Genomic DNA, 22,377 nt, shown 5'->3' with positions numbered 1-22,377 from the left:
CAGGGAGGGCCTGATGGAGCTCAGTGTCCACTTAGCCCAGTCGTGCCACCCTGGGTACTGGGGCCAGGCACCCTCCTCCTGGGTAAGGCAGGAATCAGGCTGGGGCGGGGAGAGTGTTCTGTTCTCTTGAACATGTGCTTTGAATGGAGCAGCATAAATAAAGAGAAGGCGCCAAGGGAAAGGTGTATATTTAAAATTCCTCCCCTTCATTTTCTTCTTCAAACGAATCAGTCCCCACTTCTTCATAATCCTTCTCCAGGGCAGCTAAGTCTTCCCTGGCCTCAGAAAATTCTCCTTCTTCCATCCCCTCTCCGACATACCAATGTACAAAGGCCCGCTTGGCATACATGAGGTCGAACTTGTGGTCGAGGCGGGCCCAGGCCTCCGCGATGGCCGTGGTGTTGCTGAGCATGCAGACGGCCCGCTGCACCTTGGCCAGGTCTCCCCCGGGGACCACGGTCGGGGGCTGGTAGTTGATGCCCACCTGAGGGACAGAGAAAGAGGAGGAGCCACAGAAGATCCAAGTCAGCCAGAGGATAACTCAGGATGGTACATCTTGGTCACCTGGCATGGCTGGGTGTCAGGGGCATGGGAGTGGGGCTATGGGATGCAACAGGTAGGATGGGACTGGGGAAGCCAGCAGGTGGCGAGGGAGAAGCTGAAGAGAAAGTGAAAGCAGGAGGGCAACAGAGCAAAAACCCATCTCTACCAAAAAAAAAAAAAAATTAGCCAGGCACGGTGGCTATGCCTACTAGTCCCAGCTACTCAGGGAGGCTGAGGTGGAAGGATCACTTGAGCCGATGAGGTCGAGGCTGCAGTGGGCTACAATGGTTCCACTGCATTCCAGTGGCAGGGACACAGCAAGACCCTTTCTCTTAAAAACAAAACAAACAAAAGTAGATGGGGAAGGACTGGGCAATCAAAGGCTAGAGAAGGAGGACAGGGCTGGTATGGGGGCTCAGCAAGTAGGCAAATGAGAGTCACGAGCGACATTAGGAGCGGGTGGGAGGTGTCTGGTACATGTGTATGTGTAAGAGGGAAATGCATTCTAGATTCGAAGCTGTTCAAAAGTGTACTCTCTCCCAAGTGGTCATCTGAAGTTCCTCTTAGTTGTGTTGCAAATAAATTTAGGGAAGTTTCCCTGGCAAGAGTGAAAACTGTTGGAAGAGGTCACAGGGATATTCCAGAGCAATAAATAAAGAGAGCCGAAAGGCCCCGGGGTGGTGTTGGCGTTAACCAGGCTCTATATTTTTGGGAATCGGGGCTTCTTAGAAGAAAAGCAGGGACTCCAATCCAAGAAGGCTGTTGAAGGTCTTGCCAAGTTTTGGCAGCATGGCAGGTCTCCCAGGCTCAGCCCAGACGCGTCTTACAGTGGTGCTGCTATCCTGGAAATCTCTCTTCTTCCCAACACATGTCCCAAACCAAAGCCAACCCCAGGAACCATGGGAAACTGGGACAAGTCTAACGTGGCAAACCGTGACATTACTTATGAGAACCACAGTGATGTCCTCAGCCACCTCTCCCACTGAGACCACCACATTTTAATTGCCAGTCTCTTAAATCCATAGCTTTAAAATGCACATCCTCCTGAGGGGCTGGGGTGGGAATGGCAGCGAGCTGTGTGGCAACGTGGGTAGCCAGCCAGCCACTGGGCCCACAGCAGCTGTCATTCCTCTTAGGCACAGGTGGCATCTTGGAGGTGGAGGTAATACTGGGAGAGGGGCAAAGTGGGGAAGGGAAAGGCAATGAATATGAACTTGGCCACATCACATACATTGCTAGAACTGACCTGACTGCCATAAACCTTGTGCCTGGGCCAACCTGCTCTCCTCTAAGTGCTAACATCTCTTGACCTGAGTCAAGTGGGGACAAGTACTGTTGGAGAGAATGCAAGAAGATGAAGTTTAGCAGCATCCACTCCAGGGAACATACTTTTCTTAGCTTATGCTAATGCTACCATAATGATCCTTCAGGACATAACCCCAGAGCTTCTGCTTAAAGGAGAGAGAATGAGGAGACATTTCCGCTTTGTTAATTTCCCCATCACCCACCATGTCTCTCTCATTCATTCTCTTTTTTTCCCATTCATTCTCCTACTAGCTTGTTGTCTGTTTCCATTTGAAAAAGAAAAAAGAATTTCATTTTTTGGAAGACCTTGACTGGTTTTGCCAGGATGATTAGAACTGTCACATGGAAAATAGGCATAGTCTTGGGGGGAAATTATATATGTAGCTAGAAGGATAGCAGTGAAAAGGAATGCTACACTCCTCACGCAGCAGAACAGCCAGGTCAAAGCCTCAGACCCACGCAGGGCAGCCATGAGGCCAGCATGCAGCTGGTGCCTCACACTTGTAACTCCCGCCAAGAAAACTGAGGGATGCTCATCTCTTCACCTCCAGCAACTGAGACAAACCCTGACACACAATAGGTACCAGTAAAACCTCTGAATGATTGAAAGCATGACTAGGGGCCAGGCTTGGTGGCTCACGCCTGTAATCCCAGTGCTTTGAGAGGCCGAGGCAGGTGGATCACTTGAGGTCAGGAGTTTGAGACCAGCCTGGCCAACATGGCGAAACCCCATCTCTACTAAAAATACAAAAATTAGCCAAGCATGGTGTACGTGCCTGTAATCCCAGCTACCTGGGAGGCTGAGGCAGGAGAATCACTTGAACCCGGGAGGCAAAGGTTGCAGTGAGCCGAGATCGCACCACTGCACTCCAGCCTGGGCAACAGAGCAAGACTCCATCTCAGGGGAAAAAAAATTTAAAAATTAAAAATAAAAAAAGAAATCCTGACTACAGGGCAGTAGTTAATGTGAATGTAGTAGCTGTTATGATGGCAGAATCTGACAAAGACCATGGGCGGAGTGGCTGAGCTGTTCACGTGCACAGCCAGGCTGTATGCCTGCTGGTCCAGCTCAGAGGGGTGACTTCTACCATTCAGCATTCCTGGTCCTGGGACCCCAGGGTCTACCCTTGCTATTTTGTATCTCCCCACTGACTCTCTGAGCCTGGCATTTTCCAGACTGCGGGCACTTGGTCTACCACCAGCCACATGGCTTGCTGGTTTTTGCTTACTCCTGGTTAATGGCAATGGAAAATAGCAATCATAGAATAACTATAAAAGTATCTTATTATTCCAAATTGATTAAGATGTGCAGGATAGATATTTAAGTTTTCAAAATAAATTGGGAGAACACACCTTTTTGTTAGAGAGAGGCATCATACTCCTCTGGCAAATGGAATAATTGGTTAACTCTAAAATTAAAATGGCCACAAAATCATGCTGACAAAGAAGTGTAAAATATCCATTAAAACTAATGTTAGGTTGGAGGCCAGGCGCGGTGGCTCATGCCTGTAATCCCAGCCGAGACGGGTGGATCACAAGGTTAGGAGATCAAGACCATCCTGGCTAACACGGTGAAACCCTGTCTCTACTAAAAATACAAAAAATTAGCCGAGTGTGGTGGTCAGCGCCTGTAGTCCCAGCTACTCGGGAGGCTGAGGCAGGAGAATGGCGTGAACCCAGGAAGTGGAGCTTGCAGTGAGCCGAGATCGTGCCACTGCACTCTAGCCTTGGTGACAGAATGAGACTCCATTTCACAAAAAATAAAAATAAAAAAAAGGCCGGGTACAGTGGCTCACGCCTGTAATCCCAGAACTTTGGGAGGCCAAGGCGGGCGGATCACGAGGTCAGGAGATCAAGACCATACTGGTTAACATGGTGAAACCCCATCTCTACTAAATACAAAAAATTAGCTGGGTGTGGTGGTGGGCGCCTGTAGTCCCAGCTACTGGGGAGGCTGAGGCAGGAGAATGGCGTGAACCTAGGAGGCGGAGCTTGCAGTGAGCCCAGATGGCGCCACTGCACTCCGGCCTGGGCGACAGAGTGAGACTCCGTCTCAAAAAAAAAAAAAAAAAAAAAAAAAAAAAAACTAACATTAGGCAAATTGAACCAAATCATGAATACCAAAAGCACTGCACTTCAGGTGAGTAGATTCGGGCCAATACCAAATCATTACTTGTTGCTCAGTAAACAAAACCAAAGGTGATTAACCAATTAATCAATTTAAAATAACACCAAACTTTTCTAAAATGGCCTAAACAGACAAAACTTTTAACAGCATTTGTGTCTCAACCAAAGCTGAATTCCATTCATGTTACATTTGGTTGAAGTCCCCCTCCCCTTATCATCACATAAAGCCTGAAGCGCTCCTGGAATTGCATATCCTTGGTCATCTCCCTCTGCTTCTCTAGTCCTCTCTCCCCTTCCTAAGTCATCACCTCTCACCTTGAAGCCTGTGGGACACCAGTCTACAAACTGGATGGTCCTCTTGGTCTTGATGGCGGCAATAGCAACATTCACATCCTTAGGCACCACGTCGCCCCGGTACAGCATGCAGCAGGCCATGTACTTGCCATGTCTCGGGTCGCACTTCACCATCTGGCTGTTGGGCTCAAAGCAGGAGCTGGTGATCTCGGCCACAGAGAGCTGTTCGTGATAGGCTTTCTCGGCAGAGATGATGGGCGCGTAGGTGACCAGCGGGAAGTGGATGCGGGGGTAGGGTACCAGGTTGGTCTGGAACTCAGTGAGGTCCACGTTGAGGGCCCCGTCAAAGCGGAGAGAAGCAGTGATTGAGGACACAATCTGACTGATGAGGCGGTTGAGGTTGGTGTAGGTAGGGCGCTCAATGTCAAGGTTCCTACGGCAGATGTCATAGATGGCTTCGTTGTCCACCATGAAAGCACAATCTGAATGTTCCAGTGTGGTGTGGGTCGTCAGGATGGAGTTGTAGGGCTCCACCACTGCAGTAGAGACCTGGGGGGCTGGGTAGATGGCAAACTCCAGCTTGGATTTCTTGCCATAATCCAGGGAGAGGCGTTCCATCAGCAGAGAAGTGAAGCCGGAGCCAGTGCCCCCACCAAAACTGTGGAAAATCAGGAAGCCCTGCAGGCCAGAGCAAGCATCTGTCTGGGGAGAGCAGGACATGAGAAGAAATCATGAAGACAGGTTTCCAAGAACACCCCACAGTAAAAAAGCCAGGCCACCCACTGTGTCTGCCCCATGTTTTTTTGTGAATGAAATCAAAACAGCTTTGAAGAAGTAAGGAAACAAAAGGAGTTGTATTGATCTTTGGAGGAGTGGCGAAAGTATGGGATGGGGCCAGGCACAGTGACTCAATGCCTGTAATCCCAGCAGTTTGGGAAGCTGAGAAAGGAGGATCCATTGAGGCCAGGAGTTCACAACCAGCATGGGCAATATGGTGAGACCTCACATCTACAAAAAATTTTAAAAGTTAACTGGGGGTGGTGATGCACACCTGTAGTCCCAGTTACTTGGGATGCTGAGGTGGGAGGATCACTTGAGCCCAGGAGCTCACAGCTGCAGAAATCTATGATCACACCACTGCACTCTGGCTTGGATGACAGAGCAAGACTCTGTCTCTATTTTTTTTAATAGGATGGCAAGCTGCAGGGGCACACGCCTCTAGGTACATGAAGGTTTCAGCCCAGTAACTTGGTTGAATAGGGAATGAGAGTTTCAGAACCACAGTGGATGGTGACTTTGCCCTTTGAGGGCCCCAACTCCTTGCCCACTTTCCCTGCTCTTGTCATTTGATTTTGTGGGAACTGCTTCCTACACACTTCAACCCAACCTTGGAAGGTGACTCAGGGCACCAATTTCAGAAAGGTACATGGAGCCGGAAAGCCTGAGTTCTAATATCAACTTTGCCATTTCTTGGTTGCAAGAACTTGAGCAAGTTACTGAACCTCTCCAAACTTCTGTTCCCTTTTTTTTTTGAGACAGAGTCTCGCTCTGTCGCCAGGCTGGAGTGCAGTGCAGTGGTGCAATCTTGGTTCACTGCAACCTCCGCCTTCTGGGTTCAAGCAATTCTCCTGCCACAGCCTGCTGAGTAGCTGGGACTACAGGCACATGCCACCATACCCAGCTAATTTTTTGTATTTGTAGTAGAGATGGGGTTTTACCATGTTGGCCAGGATGATCTCCATCTCTTGAGCCCATGATCCACCCACCTCAGCCTCCCAAAGTGCTGGGATTACAGGCATGCACCACCGTGCCTGGCCGCTTCTGTTCCTTCTTAGTGAAAATGGGGACAATAGAAAATCCTCATAAGGTTATTGTGACAATTAAATAAAATAGCATAACATGCTGAAGCAAGGGTCTGATACATTGTAAGCACAGATGTCAGCTCTTATCAGAGAATTCACAGAATCACAGGATTTTCCCACTGGGTGTGATTTGAACTTTTGGGGACCACAGACAGCTTTGAGGCCAATGACCCTGACAAGCCCTCCTCTAAACAGAAAAAGTGAACATATGCAAAAATTTGGCACCCTTGCCTCCCAGGTAAAGAACATGTGATCAGGTCCAAGCTTTTCCATTATACAGATAAGCAAATGGAAGCTTAAATAAATAAAGTGACACAACCTACAACTCAAGAGCTTCGTAGTCCAACCGAGTTCAAACCCCAACCCTGCCACTTTTTAGCTGTGTGACCCAGGCTAAGATATTGAACCACTCTGGCCCTCAATTTCTTTATCTGTAAAGTACAGGAAGGACACCTCCTAAGTATAATTATTAAGGATTAAATGAAGGAATGGGCTTGACATTTGTAATGGCACTTGTAAGTGCCCAAATGTATCAACAATCTCTTCCTCTCCTCTTCCAAGTTAAATGCTTTGTTAACCTGTGTTTCCAACCAGCAGAGACCTCATCCTGCCTTATACCCAGAACCTTCCCCAGATACTACCAGAGAGTATCAATGAGTATGAGTAGGGCCTCAGCCTGGAACACAGTCTATGATGCCAACACAGAGGAAGGGGCATCACCCCTGTGCATGCTTCTTACAGAATTTAAGCAGAAATTCCCAAACCTTAGGAGCTCCATCCTGTAGCCAGGGGTCAGATGCCTCTCCCCAGCCTGATCAAAGAGGCATGGGGCCAAGCCTGTCCACTCCAGCCTGACCCACCCTTCCCCTGCCCTCCTGATCTTACCAGCTTCCGTATGCGGTCCAGCACCAGGTCAATACTCTCCTTGCCCACCGTGTAGTGGCCCCGGGCATAGTTGTTGGCTGCATCCTCCTTTCCTGTGATCAGTTGCTCTGGATGGAAGAGCTGGCGGTAGGTTCCTGCCCGAACCTCATCTTCCAAGAGAGGAAGACCGTTAGGTCCTACTGCCCAGGGGAGAAGCCTCCCTCCCTACCACACTACCACAGGACCCCCTTCCGTTCTCCCCTACCTATAAAACTCCACGGAGGTTTTAAGCCAGACCACCTCATAATGAATCTGCAAAAGGCTAAGAGAATTCCCGGGTAGCTCAGAGACTAACAGAGCCAAGGCCTCTGGCTCATGTGGGCAGTGAGAAGCAGGCTGCCCTGCTGGCTAGAACCCTAAAAAGCCTTAGCTTTACAAAGCTCGTCGAACACCGCCGGGCGCAGTGGCTCACGCCTGTAATCCTAACACTTTGGGAGGCCGAGGCGGGCTGATTGCCTGAGCTTAGGAGTTCGAGACCAGCCTGGGCAACACGGTGAAACCCCATCTCTACTAAAATACAAAAAGTTAGCCAGGTGTGGCAGCATGCGCCTGTAGTCCCAGCTACTAGGAAGGCTGAGGCAGGAGAATCTCTTGAACCTGGGAGGCAGAGGCTGACATGAGCCCAGATCTTGCCACTACACTCCAGCCTGGGCAACAAGACAGAGTGAGGCTCCATCTCCAAAAAAAAACAACAGCAACAAAACTTGGGCCGGCTGGGTGCAGTGACTCACGCCTATAATCCCAGGATTTTGGGAGGCCAAGGCGGGCAGATCACGAGGTCAGGAGATTGAGACCATCTTGGCTAACATGGTGAAACCATGTCTCTACTTAAAATACAAAAAAATTAGCCAGGCGTGGTGGCGGGCGCCTGTAGTCCCAGCTACTCGGGAGGCTGAGGCAGGAGAATGGCGTGAACCCGGCAGGCGGAGCTTGCAGTGAGCCGAGATAGCGCCACTGCACTCCAGCCTGGGCGACAGAGCGAGACTCTATCTCAAAAAAAAAAAAAAAAAAAAAAAACAGAAAAAAGCTCATTGAACACCAACGCCAATTGCCTCTCTTCCTATTCCACCTTGACTCCTCCAGGTTTCCCTTTTGTTTTTTCTTTCATGCTGCAAGGTGTACCAACAATTTTTTTTTGGAGATGGGGTCTTGTTCTGTCGCCCAGGCTGGAATGCAGTGGCGCGATCTCGGCTCACTGCAAGCTCCGCCTCCCGGGTTCACGCCATTCTCCTGCCTCAGCCTCCCGAGTAGCTGGGACTACAGGCGCCCGCCACCACGCCTGGCTAATTTTTTGTAATTTTAGTAGAGACAGGGTTTCACTGTATTAACCAGGATGGTCTCGATTTCCTGACCTCGTGATCCGCCCACCTTGGCCTCCCAAAGTGCTGGGATTACAGGTGTGAGCCACTGCGCCCGGCCAAGGTGTACCAACAATTTAACTTAAGTCCTTTTGCATTAAAATATTCTAGGGACATGGAGAAAGATTCAGGATGATCTGCCCAGAACCTAGACCCCCAAGGGTTGTCCCACCCCTCAACTCCACCTCATGGTGGCAATAATATATGTCAGGCATTCGACATATTTTAGAATAATGGGAAGCAAAGCTACGTTCCAGGTCGTAGAGGAGCAAGAGCCCTAGAGAGGCCTTTAAGGGGTCTCTGCTCACTTCCAAGGGTCCACACAAAGTGGATACAGAGCAGATCAAGACACATCAGGCCCCAACTATGTCACCTCTTCTCTTCGGGGTTCCTCTACTCCCTGCAGAAAAATCATCTGTGCAGTGTCCCGGGAGGTAACCTCCAGTTTGTGCATTGGTGCAAAGCATCCAGGGGGTGGAGCATCTGCCCTCTGTTGCCCCTACACATTGGTGTTCAGGCATGTAGTTCATGCCAGTCCTCTTTGGGGGAACTGTCCATCTCTGGCTTGAGGAGCCAGGCTTGGAGCTGGGGAAATCCTGATGTTCAACTGAGAGTTGACCCAGGGGTCAGAAACAGGGGAAGTGGCACTACTGGGGGATAGTGTGGGAGGGGCAGATCTGCCTAGACACAAGGCAGAATTCCTCTGTGTTTCCTAAACCTGAATGAACCTCATTCCGGAACTCCAGCGGCCCCTGGCTGTGAAGCAACGTGCCTGCTGTGATAGGCCCCTTTGTGTGTAAGATGCTGTGAGGTTATACCCACCCCCGAGGGCAGACTCAGAAACCTATACTTAGGGAAATTGCTCACTTAGGGGTGTCTTATAATTTCTAAAATTATTTGGATTTTCTTATCCTTAGTATTTAGTAGCGATGTGACCATTTTGACCTGGTGCCGCAGGTTTTGGGGGTTGAAGTGGGAGGCGTTTTGTTCTGCATAGAGTCTTGATCACTGTTATGAGATTCCCCGAGACTGTGGGGACCCCAAGGAGCTGACAGATGTCACGTGGGGTGGGAGGTTGCGGTTGCACCATCCCCACCTTCCAGCTAGAGATGCTGCTTCCTTCACTACTGTGGGCCAATGCCTCTGCAGTTTCGTGATGTTCTCTGTGGAGAGGAACTCCGCCCCCACTCACCTACTACAGTCGGCTCCAGATCTATCATGACGGCCCGGGGCACATGCTTCCCATTGCCAGTCTCGCTGAAAAAGGTGGTGAAGGAGTCATCATCATTGATCTTGCTGGCTTGAGCATCGAAGGTGCCATCTGCTTGGATGCCGTGTTCCAGGCAGAAGAGCTCCCAGCAGGCATTGCCAATCTGAACTCCTGCTTGGCCCACGTGGACTGATATGCATTCCCGCTGTGGGGAGAGGGAAGCATCGAGGTCAGAGAGTCCAGGCCCCCAGCATGCCTTTGCCCTACATCCCCATAACATTCACCTTGCAGGCCAGCCAGGTCCCAGCCCCCCATTGCCAGTTGGCGTTGAGGCTGCAGGTGCCCCAGCTCTATAGCAGCTGGACCAGGACTTAGATCCAAAGAAGACACAGCTGTTTTGTGCTTTGCTCTAGAGGTCGCTTCCCAGGGTTAACCTTTTATACCAGGGAAGAAAAAAAGAGGGTGGTTGCAAAGATGAAGCAAGGGGCTAATTCCAAACCACATGATTCCTGCACTGGTGAAGAAGGCCCAAGGAAGAACTGGCGATCATGGCAGAAACTCTCCTTCAGCCTATGCCCACACAAGGCAGCATTCACAGCCGCTCCTGACCTTGACTTTCTGACATTGCGCACACATGCACACACACATGCACACACACAGTCTCAGGATATCACAGAGCGAATGAGCACTCATGAAAGGAACATGCTCTGGAAGTATACGCCATGGCTGTCAGTAGTATCACGGTTACCACTGTAGAAATAAAGGATTGTTTATTATCCCAAGAGAGGATGGAGAGGGTATAAATTAGGCTCTTCCTGCACACTGAACAATTGGAAAATCTTTGCAGCCCCATACATTGCCCCTTGCCTAAGCCAGGCCAAGTGTTAAGTAAAGCTGACCCTGGAGTGTCCTTAGCTCTGCATTACTCTGATGTGAAGCCACAATTGCCTGATTGGTATTCGTACTAACAGCTTAAGATGGGGAGTGCACTGATGGGAATGTACATTGGTTCAGCCACTGTGGAAAGCAGTTTGAAGATTTCTCAAAGAACTTAGAACTACCATTTCACTCAGCAATCCTGTTACTGGGTATATATCCAAAAGAAAATCATCCTACCAAAAAGACACCTGCACTCACACGTTCATTACAGCACTATTCACAACAGCAAAGACACGGAATCAACCAGGTGCCCAGCAATGGTAGGCTGGATACAGAAAATGTGATTCATATGCACCATGGAATACTATGCAGCCCCCAAAAAAGAATGAAATCATATCCTTTGCAGCAACATGGATGCAGCTGGAGGTCATTATCCTAAGCAAATTAATGCAGGAATAGAAAAACAAATACCACATGTTCTTATAAGTGAGAGCTAAACATGGGGTACTCACGGACAGAAAAATGGCAACAGTAGACATTGGGGACTACTGGAGTGGGGAGGGAAGAAGGGGGCAAGGATTGGAAAACTAACTATTGGGTACTACGCTCATTACCTGGGTGACAGGAGTAATCGTAACCCAAACCTTAGCATCACGATATATACCCATGTAACAAATCTGCATATGTACTCCCTGAATCTAAAATAAAAGTTGAAATTATTAAAGAAAAAGGGGGGTGGGGAGTGTGTGTGTGTGTGTGTGTGTGTGTGTGTGTGCGCGCGCGCGCACGCGTGCGTAGGGATGATAGACTCATCCTCTCACTCACACCCTGCCGTGGGGAAGCAGTGGCCCACACAAGGCGGCACTGTGCCTGGGGCAGCTGCCTGAGCCCAGCAGGAAGCATGTGCCAGGTCTGTGGATTTCTATTTTTATCCATGACCTGCCCTGGCATTTTCCAGCTCCGGGTAACCCAAGCCAGGGGCAGAGCCTCCAGAGGGCACGGCTGGGCACAGAAGCCAGTAGAGTCCACGTCAAAGTGTGGGGCTCCTGGAGACATGGAAGGATTTCTGGGCATGGAGAGCAGGGCAGCTGCCCTGAGTAGCATCTTGAGGGGTCAGAGCGTCAGGACCATTGCCCCCTAGTTCAGTTTTACAACTGTGCCCCTACTCTAGTCCTGTCTCTGTGCTAGAGCTGAGCGACACCTGGTCCTTGCCTTGAGGGAGGATGAGCACAGGGATGAGCGTGGGGCAGCCCGACGGGGGTCGCAACCCGCTGGATTTCCGTGAGCCTGGTGGCTAGGGAGGGGCTTCACCCACAGGGCTGCCCACGCCCCCAGGTTCACATGTTGCCTTCTCAATTTACTTGCTGTGCTGCGTGGCCTGGGCTGAGTTACTGAACCTCTCCTCATCTGAAAAGTGTGAGTTAGCCACAGTTGTTGATGCTGTCTTGCCATTATCATTTTCATTACGGCACTACCTGGTAGCATTTTTCTGCACCGAGAAGTAGCACATGTAGAAGGAGCTCTCAGGTCCCTGCTCCTCTCTCCTTTATTGTGGGGTCTATTCTCTGCCTCCATCTGAGGGCTCAATTCAGGCCTAAGGAAAGCAGCATCTGCATCCAGAAACCACCCACAACCAGCGAGTTATCCACCCAGACCACGGCGTCACATTCAGCATGTGGCTATGACTTCTCAGGGAGGTGTGGAAGCTGAGGGGACACTGGAGAGGCCCGAGGGGGGCCTGATCCTATATATTATCCTTCTAAGTGACAGTATCCTCTGTGGTCCTAACCCTCAGCCTGCTGGGTCGGTCGCCCCCTAACCACCACCGCATCCCGACCACCCTCTAGTCCTGCCTACAGTGCTGCCCAGCCCCCAGCCTGCTCTCACTTCTGCAACATTCTGGGGCTTTCCAGGGAGGACGCAGGGATATTTTAGGAAAATCAAAGATCATGGGAGGAAGAGTCAAGGATTTGGGGGACCTGAAAACCACTAGCATGGTGACAACGTTTTTAGCCTCTTTTAATGCCCTCTTTAATCTCACACTAATACATATGCCAGTCTTTTACAAAATGTCTGTCTCTTTCTCTCTCCCCTGCCCCCATAGTGCAAACACACACACACACACACACACACACCTTAGGAAGAGCTATTTTCCCTATTGAACTAGCTCGTAAGAATAATTAGAGGCATAAAATAGACTCAGAAATGACTGACAGATTCATAGGTGCTCCCAAAAGTGAAAAGTAGCTACACCAATCAAGAGAGAAGGAAGGTCCCTGCTAACAGGAACCAGGCTCCTTGGAGAGATGGAGGCATCCAGGTCCAGGGTGGGGAGTGTGCTAGACAAGCCTGGAACGTTGCATAGCGGCTGGAGGCACGGAGGCTAACCAAGGGGCTACCCAAGCACCTGAAGAGGCTCCCACTGCCTAAGATGAGACAACCTGAGCCTCATGAGGACTGATGGCAGCATTGGAGTGAAGCAGGATGCAGAGAAGAAAAGCCACAAGTCCTCAAAGAAAACTCCCAGAGAAGAACTCATTTGTCCCTATCCAGACAGCCCCGTTAGTTAGAGAAGGCTCTTTTTCTTTAATCGAAGAATGTCTGCTAAGCAATGTGGACCGAATAATAGATTATGAAATATTGCCCTATTCCATCTTCTAATTACGTGATTGATTTGGACAAGAGCGCCAACACCATTAGGTGAAAGACTGATGGGGAACTGGATCTTCACCGAGAGCCAAAGAATCACTGTTATAGTCACAAGGGGGGACGTAACTACCAGGGTCGCCAGCCTAAGGCTGCGATCAATCTCAGCATCGCTAATTGTGGGCCGACCCGACATCGAGGACCTCCTGATGGGACGCAATGTGACACACACACGACCTGTGAGGACTTCTTCTCAAAAATCTCAGCCTTCATCACTGAGCCCGGGAGATTCAGCTTCCACTTCACAGGAAACACAGGGATCAGAGGGTTAATTAAGTTCAGTGACATCAGAGAAAACAAAATCAATCCAGAAGGTGAGACACCCTACAGGGCAGCTGGTCCAGCCTTTTTATTTTTTTTTAATTTTTTTATTTACTTTTTTTTTTTTTTTTTTTTTGAGACGGAGTCTCGCTCTGTTGCCCAGACTGGAGTGCAGTGGCGCGATCTCGGCTCACTGCAAGCTCTGCCTCCTGAGTTCACACCATTCTCCTGCCTCAGCCTCCCAGGTAGCTGGGACTACAGGCGCCCGCCACCATGCCCGGCTAATTTTTTGTATTCTTTTAGTACAGACATGGTTTCACCATGTTAACCAGGATGGTCTCGATCTCCTGACCTCGTGATCCGCCCGCCTCAGCCTCCCAAAATGCTGGGATTACAGGCGTCAGCCACCGCGCCCGGCCCAGCCTTTTCAACTCATGAGAAATGAAGAGCTGGGAGGGGCTGTCCCATGTCAAAGGAACTAAGGCACCACCAAGCACCACCACACGCATCATGGGGACTCTGACTGAATTCTCGTTTGAACAAATCAAAATATTTGGGGGACAAATAAACTGATTTGCTTTGTTCAGCGTATTATAAAAATGTGGTTAAGTATGAAAACATCCTTATTTTTTAGAGTTGCATCCGAAGCATTTAGAGGTAAAATGTCATGACGTCTGTACTTTAAAATTCTCCCCAAACACAGCAGATAACAGATGGAAAAATCATTCTTCTTCTTAAATCTAGATAATAGGTGTATGGGTGGCATATCACTCTACTTTTCTGAAGGTTTGAAATTTTTCATAGCAAAAAGCAAAAATCATAATAAAGGAGACAGAGAAAGAATAGGAGCAGGGACTGCCCTCTCCAGAACCCCCTTATCCTGGGACATTGCACGCAGTCACTTACTCAAATAATAATTGACTACGTGCCTACTGTGTTAGGGCTTTGAAGTTCCATGAAGAAATCACAAGTGAAATTCAAAGCTGCATGAGGCTTCATGGCACTGTGAGGTCCGTGCCCAGCCCCAGCACTCTGCAGGCCTCTTGCACCTGCTCCTAGCAGGGAGGAGAAGCAGCCACAGCTCCTGCATCGAGCTCCCGGCTCAGGCACTGAGCTCGACTCCTGCAGCCATGCTGCCCCATCACCCTCCCCAGCCTTCGGCCTGGAAGTTCCGTAGACCAGACCCAGTGCTGAAGCCCATGGGACGCATCCTCACGTCCAAGAAAAGGCATCCTTCTATCATAACCAGGGATGTTATATTGGCTCCGAACATTTAGGATACCAGAGCTGGGCCAGTCAAGGGCATCCTTCTATCATAACCAGGGATGTTATATCGGCTCTGAACATTTAGGATACCAGAGCTGGGTCAGCCTCATGGATCACCTAATATGATTCCCTCTCCATTATTTTACAGATGAAACAGCTGAGCTCAGGGAGGAAAAGGGACAAATTCAACATGTCACAGCACTGCAGCAGCAAAAGAGCCTGGACCAGAATCCAGGGCTTCCGACCTGGGCCTGACTTCTTTCCTTTAGGCCACACGGCCTCCTGCCTCTCTTGCAGCTCTGAACTCCCAGGGCCCTGGGGTATGCCCACGTCTGCACCAATGCAAGACCAAGTTCGGATAGCAGAACTCCAAACAGGAAATGTCTCTTGTGCAGAGCGAAATGGAGAATGGCTCATGGGGCAGCCTCTTTGAAAATGGGTCATCTTTCTCTGACAGAACCAGGAGTCTGCTTCTCAGGGCTCACGTGTGCTGCTGGGGTTGGGGGCAAGGGGAAGCTGACCCAGCAGAGGATATTTAAGTCATGAGCCCGCTCCAAACTCATATTTCAGATTCCCCTGTCTAGCCAATCAGAGCACACGCCTCTCACTCACACTGCTCCTCTCTCTCTCAGTTCTATTTTCAATCTGGGCTTGTGGAGCTCAGACAAGTTCTGTCCTCCTTGGTCCCTGTGAGGGGAGGGGGTCCCCTGTTTGCTGCAGAAGCCTGTCCCACCCAACTTCTTCTGGGGGGTGAAGAGGAGGGAGGTGGAGGGACCAAGGAGGTCCCTTCCTCATGAAAAGCATGCCACTTCTCACACAGACCTCACACTGGGATAGCTACAAAAGGCACCTACTCATTTCTACAGCAAATCTTTTTGTGTGGCCGCATTCAAGACAGCATCGTGAGGTACTGGGCTAACTCTCATTCATCCTTCAGGTATCCAGTTAATTATCACTTCCTAAGGAAAGTCTGTAAAACCCCAAGCCAGCATAGGGCCCTGCCATGTGCTCCCCCATCCCCTTCATTCCTGTCATTGTAATCATCACACTGTATTATAGCTGCCTGTTCATTTTCGCACCTTTCTAGTAGAGAACATAAGCTCTGTGAGGGCAAGGAACCTTTGTTTCACTCACGGAATCCCCAGTACCGAGCCCAGTGCTTGAATGTAGCAGGTGCTCAATTAACACAAGGAGGACTGGAATGAAAACCTGCCCTGAGGAGCTGCAGTCCATCCAACAAGGACAGTGGCCAGGGCCTAAGAAGTGTATGGGTCAAGTGCAGAGGGGGTTCCAAGGAGAAGGAGACATCTTCTAGCTTGGTTTCCTAAAGGAGGAATACTCACAGGGACCCTGAAGAAGGCAGCCGGCCAAGATGATCTGGGGCAGTTCAGGTGGATGCAGGAGCAGTGTGAACAAGAGGCAGTAAAACGCAGGGTGGTTCCCGCACACTGCCCAGTCTGTCCAGAGCGCAGGCTGAGGAAAGGCAGGGCCAATGAGACATCTGGGCCACCTGTGACCACTCCGCCTGGGGAGCCACCGCCCTGTGAGCCAAGGCCCCTCGCTGGGAGGCATGCACCCAGTGCCTGTGTTTTGCAGAGCATCAATAAAAGAAATTCTAGAACTTTGCAGCCCTTTTATAATTTTGCCGCAAGAAGCCCTTTTTTTTTTACATCAATCTTATATTCTATTTTAATAGTAGTCATTTCCTTTTGCTTTGTTCTCAGAGGACTAAGATAAGCTAATCACCATCCTTAGCAAAAGGAGACTTTGAAGCCTTAAAAAGGCTGTCTTTTGATACTATTTCCAAGTATCACAAGACAGTAAAAGTGGCATATCATCTGGGAGAGGGGCCGACGTGGGCCACAGTGTGTGCCCTGTGAAAGCCTGGCACCGCCCACACTCCCTGACCACCTGTGCTCTCATGCCCCAGTTGCTGTCAGGAAGCATGTGATTACACCGAATTATCTCTAGTTGTCAGGCTGGGATAATAGATCACATATATTTTAGGACCTAGGTCAGGGATGGCAAGTGAAAAGCAGGCCCACAGTGTCACAGAGGGGTAATTAGAGTAAGGACAGATGTGGCTCCTAAAGGGCTGCTGAATTCTCTCTGCTCAGAACTCTTCGATCATAGGGCATATTTGAAATCACTCATAACAAAGAATAGATAGCAAGCCAGACACAGCAAAAACAGAGTCGGCCTAAATTCACTTTAGTGAGTGAAGGTGGCTCGCGAGAGGGGCTCAGATGATAGGCACTGCAGTTAGGGCAGCAACAGAGCTCACAGGAGGCCAGCTCTGGCCATGAGGCCATCTGCTAAGGAGACTCCCAGCATAAGAGGCTGGAGGGCGTTGAAGGCCTGGGCTGTGGCTGGCACCGGGGCAGGTGCAAGAGACACTTAGGAGTTTCAACCCGATGCACACAGTGCCTGCTCCATCTCCTGCTCTTTTCTGCAGCTTATTATCTGAGAGAACTCCTAACAGGAAGACACTGCAGGGGAAATGCCAACCACAAGGGCCACAGATAGTGCTGTCCGTCCCTTGCGGCCTGAGGGAAAAGGAGCATTTGGTCTTCTTCCTCCCCCCGAGAGTGCCACATCCTCCTGTCCACCCCCATCACTGGCCCGCTATCCACCAGCTATTTCCCCCTCCAAAATTATTTTTAACTTTCATCTCCCTTTGAAGGTCACTAGGAGAGAGCACATTCAACAATGGCATTAACCCCCACCCCAAGCTCTGTATGGGCCTGGCCCAAGGCTGGGGGCTCCCACTGGACTCACCAATCCAGCAGCTCTGCCCCAGCCGCTGCCCTGTGAACCAAGGCCCCTCACTTGGAGGCATGTGCCCAGTGCCTCTGGGGAAACCTGCCTTTTGTGATGGGAGGGGAGGAGGAGGCAGCCGTGACCTGCAGCCCCTGGGAGCCCACACAGTGCTCTGAGGTCAGAATACACCTATCAGCTCCACAGAGCTCGGCCATGCCTGTCTACATGGGGAGACTGCAGAAGGCTGCAGGCAGAAGGATGTCCATTTGGCCCCCAGAACCCTCTAACTGCCCATTTTTGCAGGGAGATGGGCTCCTTCATGCTCTCCAGTCCTAACGGAATGGAGTTAAGGAAGCCGTGTTGCAGATATTCCCACCTCCCCATAAACCACAGAAAATTTCTCTGTGCCCTGGTATCATTGGCATGGGCTTGGCTTAGGGCACCTGGCCAGGATTCTCCATACCGCTTCCCAAATAAGGTGTCATAGTCTGAGTTCCCAGAGAGCTGCGTGCTAGAAGGACACTGGGAGCGGATGGGAATGGTCTGCTGTGGGAGTAGCCTGCTGGTCCCAGCACGGGCCGGTGGCTCAGGACAGAGGCTCTGGTGCCCAGCAGATGTAAACTCCAGCCTCTACGCAGCTTCTTACCAGCTGTGTAACTTTAGGCTCCAGGACAGAAATGCTAAAGGGTATTGGTGGTACCGTGCAGTGGGTAGCTGGGGAGAAGGGGTTGGGGGTAAGTTCACAGAGGAAAAATGCTCATCTGCCTAGTAGCTAGAGAAATGCATTTTAAAATACACATAAGGATTAGTTACACTTTTCTTGCCCAGAACCTACAGAAATGCCAAATCGAATTCCCCTTAACACCAAGGACACCTCCCCCAAACCCCCACCAGGGAGGGAAGTGAAGGGGACAGGACAGCAGCCTGAAACTTAATCCTTAGAAGAAATAAAGTCGTTTTTGTAAGAGTGAGATTCTAGGGGTCTAGGTTTATAGATGTGTCATTTTAGCCTTTTACAAATGAGCCAAATGATATTTTAAAAGTTTCTGTGAGTGTAAAATGTTCAACAAAAAATATTTGCCATCAAGACAGTGCAACGCACACAAGTTAAATGTTCTAGATAGAACCTACTGTACAAAATTGAGTGTTTCAAAATAAATGAACGGTATTCCCGTTTCAAAATATTTAACCATAGGTTTTCAGCTAAACACCCAAATTCTTAAGCACATCCAAAATAAGGTTTTGCTGTTTGAATTGTTGATTTACCAGGCATTGTCAGAAACTTGTCTGTGGATCACACATTGAAGCTTGTGCACAGGGCTGGGTTAAGATCCTCGACATGCCCCTGTAAACATCCTCTGGGCTCCACTCTGTACCACAATGGCAGTCAGATCCAAATTAAAGTATGCAAGGGAAGCACTTGAAAAATCCTAAAGCACTAGCTACCTGCTAGATATTATAAATATTAAATATCAATTCTAAAGTATGCAGCCTAGCATTTGCTTCAAAATTATGGAGGGAGGGAATAAATGAAGTGAGACAGGTCAGAAGTTGGTAATTATTGAACTTAGATGCTGTATATAATGGCTCATTATGCCATTTGCTCTCCGTTTGCATATGTTTGAAATTCCCTACCATAAAAAGTTTAAAAATAACGAAATCTAAGTGGAGCCTTGGAAATTTGAATTGTAACCCTCTTCATTTTGCAGGTAAAACAAACCCATCCAGAGAGGTTAAGTGACCTTCTTGAAGTCACACAGCTAGCTTCAGAGCCAGGAGTCAAAATTCTGAACTCGCAGCTCTGGGCCCCTTGTGTGGCCTCATACCAGGGGCCTCAGGCAGAAATAGGTTCCTGCGGCCACCCTCCCTAATATTCCCAAGTTCTTTCAGCTCCCAGGGGTGTCTGGGAGCCCGCTAGGAGGAGGGAGGGTGCTGACAAAACTGAAGCTGGAAGGCTAGAGCTCCGGGGGAGCCAGGAGGCCCTGGGCACGGGCCAAACGTAACAGGGCGGGGCGGAGGGGGTTCTCGCCTGCTTTCTGGATCACTGACACCTGGAGCAAGCCTGCCCAGGGAACCCGACCTTAGCCATGCATAGGTTTATTCTGCCCTCACTCTGCCCCCAATCTTTCCAGCTCATCTCCCTACTGCTGAAAGATCAGGGGTCCGGGAGGGATTCCTGGGATTCCGGGCTTTAGGAAAGTGGATTGGGGGCAAATGTTAGTTAGCCACGAGGGGCACTGGGGGCGGAGAGGGGGACCCTAGAGAGAGGAACTGAGTGTTTGCAGCCGCCCCTCGGTGAGATCCAGGGGCGGGGGCAGGGAAGGGAGCAGCCGCGATCCCCCTAAGACAGGGTAGGAAACAGGTCGAAGGTCCCCTGGCCTTTGGAAGCACAGACTTCTTACTCCCGAAGTCCTTCGACTCTGACCGCTGGAAAGACTTGGGCGCTGAGTGCGCCCGGAGGACCCCGCCGCGCTGGGGCTGTGCGTGCAGCAAACCCGAGCCGCTGGCCAGGGGGTGCGAGAAAGACCTCCACGCGTGGGGGGACCGTGGCGCCCTAGGTCCTCTGTCACATTCCGGGCCCTGTCACATTAGGCTGGGTTTGGAGACGTGACTGCATCTGGTCCCCCGGTCGCCCCGGCCCAGACCACCCATCCAGAATCCCCGGACTCGCCCTTCTCTCCACTCTGTCCACAGGCTGCCCACCTGGGGACCCCAGAATCTCGCCCGCTTCTCCGTCGGGCTCCCCAGGGCCTCCCTCCCCCTCGTCTGCGCGCAAAGCTCCCTTAGGTCCCTTTAAGGAACAACTGGCCCCTGGTCTCTATTTCCCCCGTACGATAAAGGGCACCAGGTGTTCCCGCCTGAGGGTGCGGACTCCTCGACCCTGAACTGCCACCCCTAGAAGGCCTTGAGCCCTGCGGCTCCAGGTGGACGGGTCCGTGCGCCTCCCCGTAGACTCGGCTCTCGGTCCTACGCCTGCCGCACGCCCGCAGCCCGCCCGGCCCCGGGAAGCCTCACCATCGCTGCCGCTGTCCTCGCCCGCGCACCTCCCAGCTGGGCCTGCCCGCCCCGACTGCTCCAGATACAGCCGCCTCCGCCGTTGTGACACACTGGGAGGGGGGGCGCCGGGGACAGGCGCGCCGGGCCCGCAGCTGCCCCCCGGCATCACAGTGCCGGGGAGGGGCGGGCAGGTCACAAAGGCCCCTCCCCGCCCACCCGCGGCTCAAATCTCCGGGTCCTTGGTCCCGCCTCAGCAGCCGGGGGCGCTCGCAGAGGGGACTGCGCCCGCGGGAGAGGCTGCCCTATTACCAAAGCGCACGTGTCCACGTTCCAACACAGCCGGCGAGAGCAGCCTTTGTGACCCCAGCTGCTGGAGAAAGAAATGTAAAATGCAGCCAGGCGAATCGCGCGGGTCTCCCCAAACTTCCGTTCTCCTCCGACCCGCTGGAAAGGCTCCTGACTAGGGTGTAGCTGACCGGAGTGGGCTGCAGCGGGCCCGGGTGCCAAGGTGCCGTCTCAGCCGGGCGCCCTAGGGCCGTGTGTGCTTGGCAAGCTGCAGGGCCTCTGCTCCCAAAGCCTGTGCCTCTTGCCGCCAAGGCCCGCCTGGCTGCTGGAGACGGAAATGAGATGGCATACACAGAGCTCCTGGTACAGGCAGGTGCTGAAGACTGTTCCCGTTTTTACCCTGTCCCCGGATACCTCGCACCTCCACTGGGATTTTCAAATCTCCCCCCTTGATCCTTTTAAGCCCCAAAAGTGCCCAAGTCACATCTCCTATGTAATCCAGAACTCATGCCAGGGTTCCCCTGCCTCTGCCCAGTAGTAGGACCCGCCACAGATGCTGATGTTGGTTGCCCCCTACTTGGGAAGGGGTGGGCACTTGGTAAAAGCCCCTCTTCACACTTTAGATGTTGGCCATGTTGTCACCCTGCCCATCTCCCCTCACTTCCCCCCAGGTGGGCGATGGGCTGGATAGTCTTTGTTCCTTGTTCTCACTGCTGTTTCTTGTTCTTTCCCTCCAGTGGTCAGTTCCATTCATGTTGAAAGGCGTACCCCAGCCTCTCTTCCACTTTCCTCAGCACCAAGCCAACGCAGGCAAATTCATAGGTTTTCCTTAAGACAATACACTTTAGCCAGACATGGTAACTCCCCAAGTTTCCAAGCACAGTTAGAGATCTTCCTACTCTTCCGCTCCTAAGACATGCCTGTTTGTGGCCAATAGAGAATGAGAGCAGATTTCTGCTTACCTATGCGGCAATTTGTTGTTGGCCACCCATTCATAAAGGATAGTACATGTGTCTTAATCATCTTTGCATTTGAGAGAGTACCAAACACAGTGCTTTACCCACTGATACAAACGGTACTCAGTAAAGCATGCGTTGAATTTTTGTCTATCTTATAATGTAAGATCCTGACAATTAAGACTCGGGATTAAGCTAATTGTGCCAAGAACATGATAAATGGTCAATAAAGGATTTTGGTTATTATTATAACTCTATATGTATTTCTCTTCCAAACTCTCACATAGCATATTCTATTACTTCTTCCATAGTATTTCTTTTATTTTTTATTTTTTAATTTTTTTGATGGCGTCTCCCTCTGTCGCCCAGGCTAGAGTGCAGTGGTGTGATCTAGGCTCACTGCAACCTCCGCCTCCCGGGTTCAAGCGATTCTCCTGCCTCAGCCTCCCGAGTAGCTGGGACTATAGGCGCATGCCACCACACCCGGCTAATTTTTTGTATTTTTAGTAGAGACAGGGTTTCACTGTGTTACCCAGGATGGTCTCAATCTCCTGACCTTGTGATCCGCCCATCTCGGCCTCCCAAAGTGCTGGGATTACAGGCGTGAGCCATCGCGCCCAGCCCCATAGTATTTATCACTTTCT

At 50.8% G+C, this 22,377-nt stretch overlaps 1 protein-coding gene across 2 annotated transcripts; it reads right to left on the bottom strand.

Moving 5' to 3' along the window:
* Window positions 1-171: 171 nt before the first annotated feature.
* TUBA8 (tubulin alpha 8) lies at window positions 172-21,763 on the bottom strand. Of its 2 annotated transcripts, none has more exons than XM_054470175.2 (5): window positions 20,511-21,763; window positions 9,606-9,828; window positions 7,017-7,165; window positions 4,291-4,971; window positions 172-1,875 (listed from the first exon to the last, which is right to left on the bottom strand). In XM_054470175.2, the coding sequence occupies exons 1-5, from the start codon at window positions 20,511-20,513 to the stop codon at window positions 1,510-1,512; spliced, it is 1,422 nt and encodes a 473-aa protein (XP_054326150.1). In that variant the 5' UTR covers window positions 20,514-21,763; the 3' UTR covers window positions 172-1,509. The 2 variants fall into 2 exon arrangements, with proteins under 2 accessions (XP_054326150.1, XP_054326151.1); XM_054470176.2 differs by having other exon boundaries at window positions 172-484.
* Window positions 21,764-22,377: the final 614 nt, after the last annotated feature.

Source organism: Pongo pygmaeus, chromosome 23 (assembly GCF_028885625.2).
Source record: "Pongo pygmaeus isolate AG05252 chromosome 23, NHGRI_mPonPyg2-v2.0_pri, whole genome shotgun sequence".
Classification (NCBI taxonomy): domain Eukaryota; kingdom Metazoa; phylum Chordata; class Mammalia; order Primates; family Hominidae; genus Pongo; species Pongo pygmaeus.
This window is presented reverse-complemented; position numbering and strand designations above follow the sequence as displayed.

What these genes read in the sequence shown, in the direction of transcription:
- TUBA8 (XM_054470175.2), bottom strand. An exon ending in TCTGGAGCCGACTGTAGTAG is followed by an intron (nt 7,166 to 9,605) that starts GTGAGTGGGGGC and finishes CTCTCTTGGAAG; the next exon opens with ATGAGGTTCGGGCAGGAACC. An exon ending in TGGACCGCATACGGAAGCTG is followed by an intron (nt 4,972 to 7,016) that starts GTAAGATCAGGA and finishes TGCTCTCCCCAG; the next exon opens with ACAGATGCTTGCTCTGGCCT.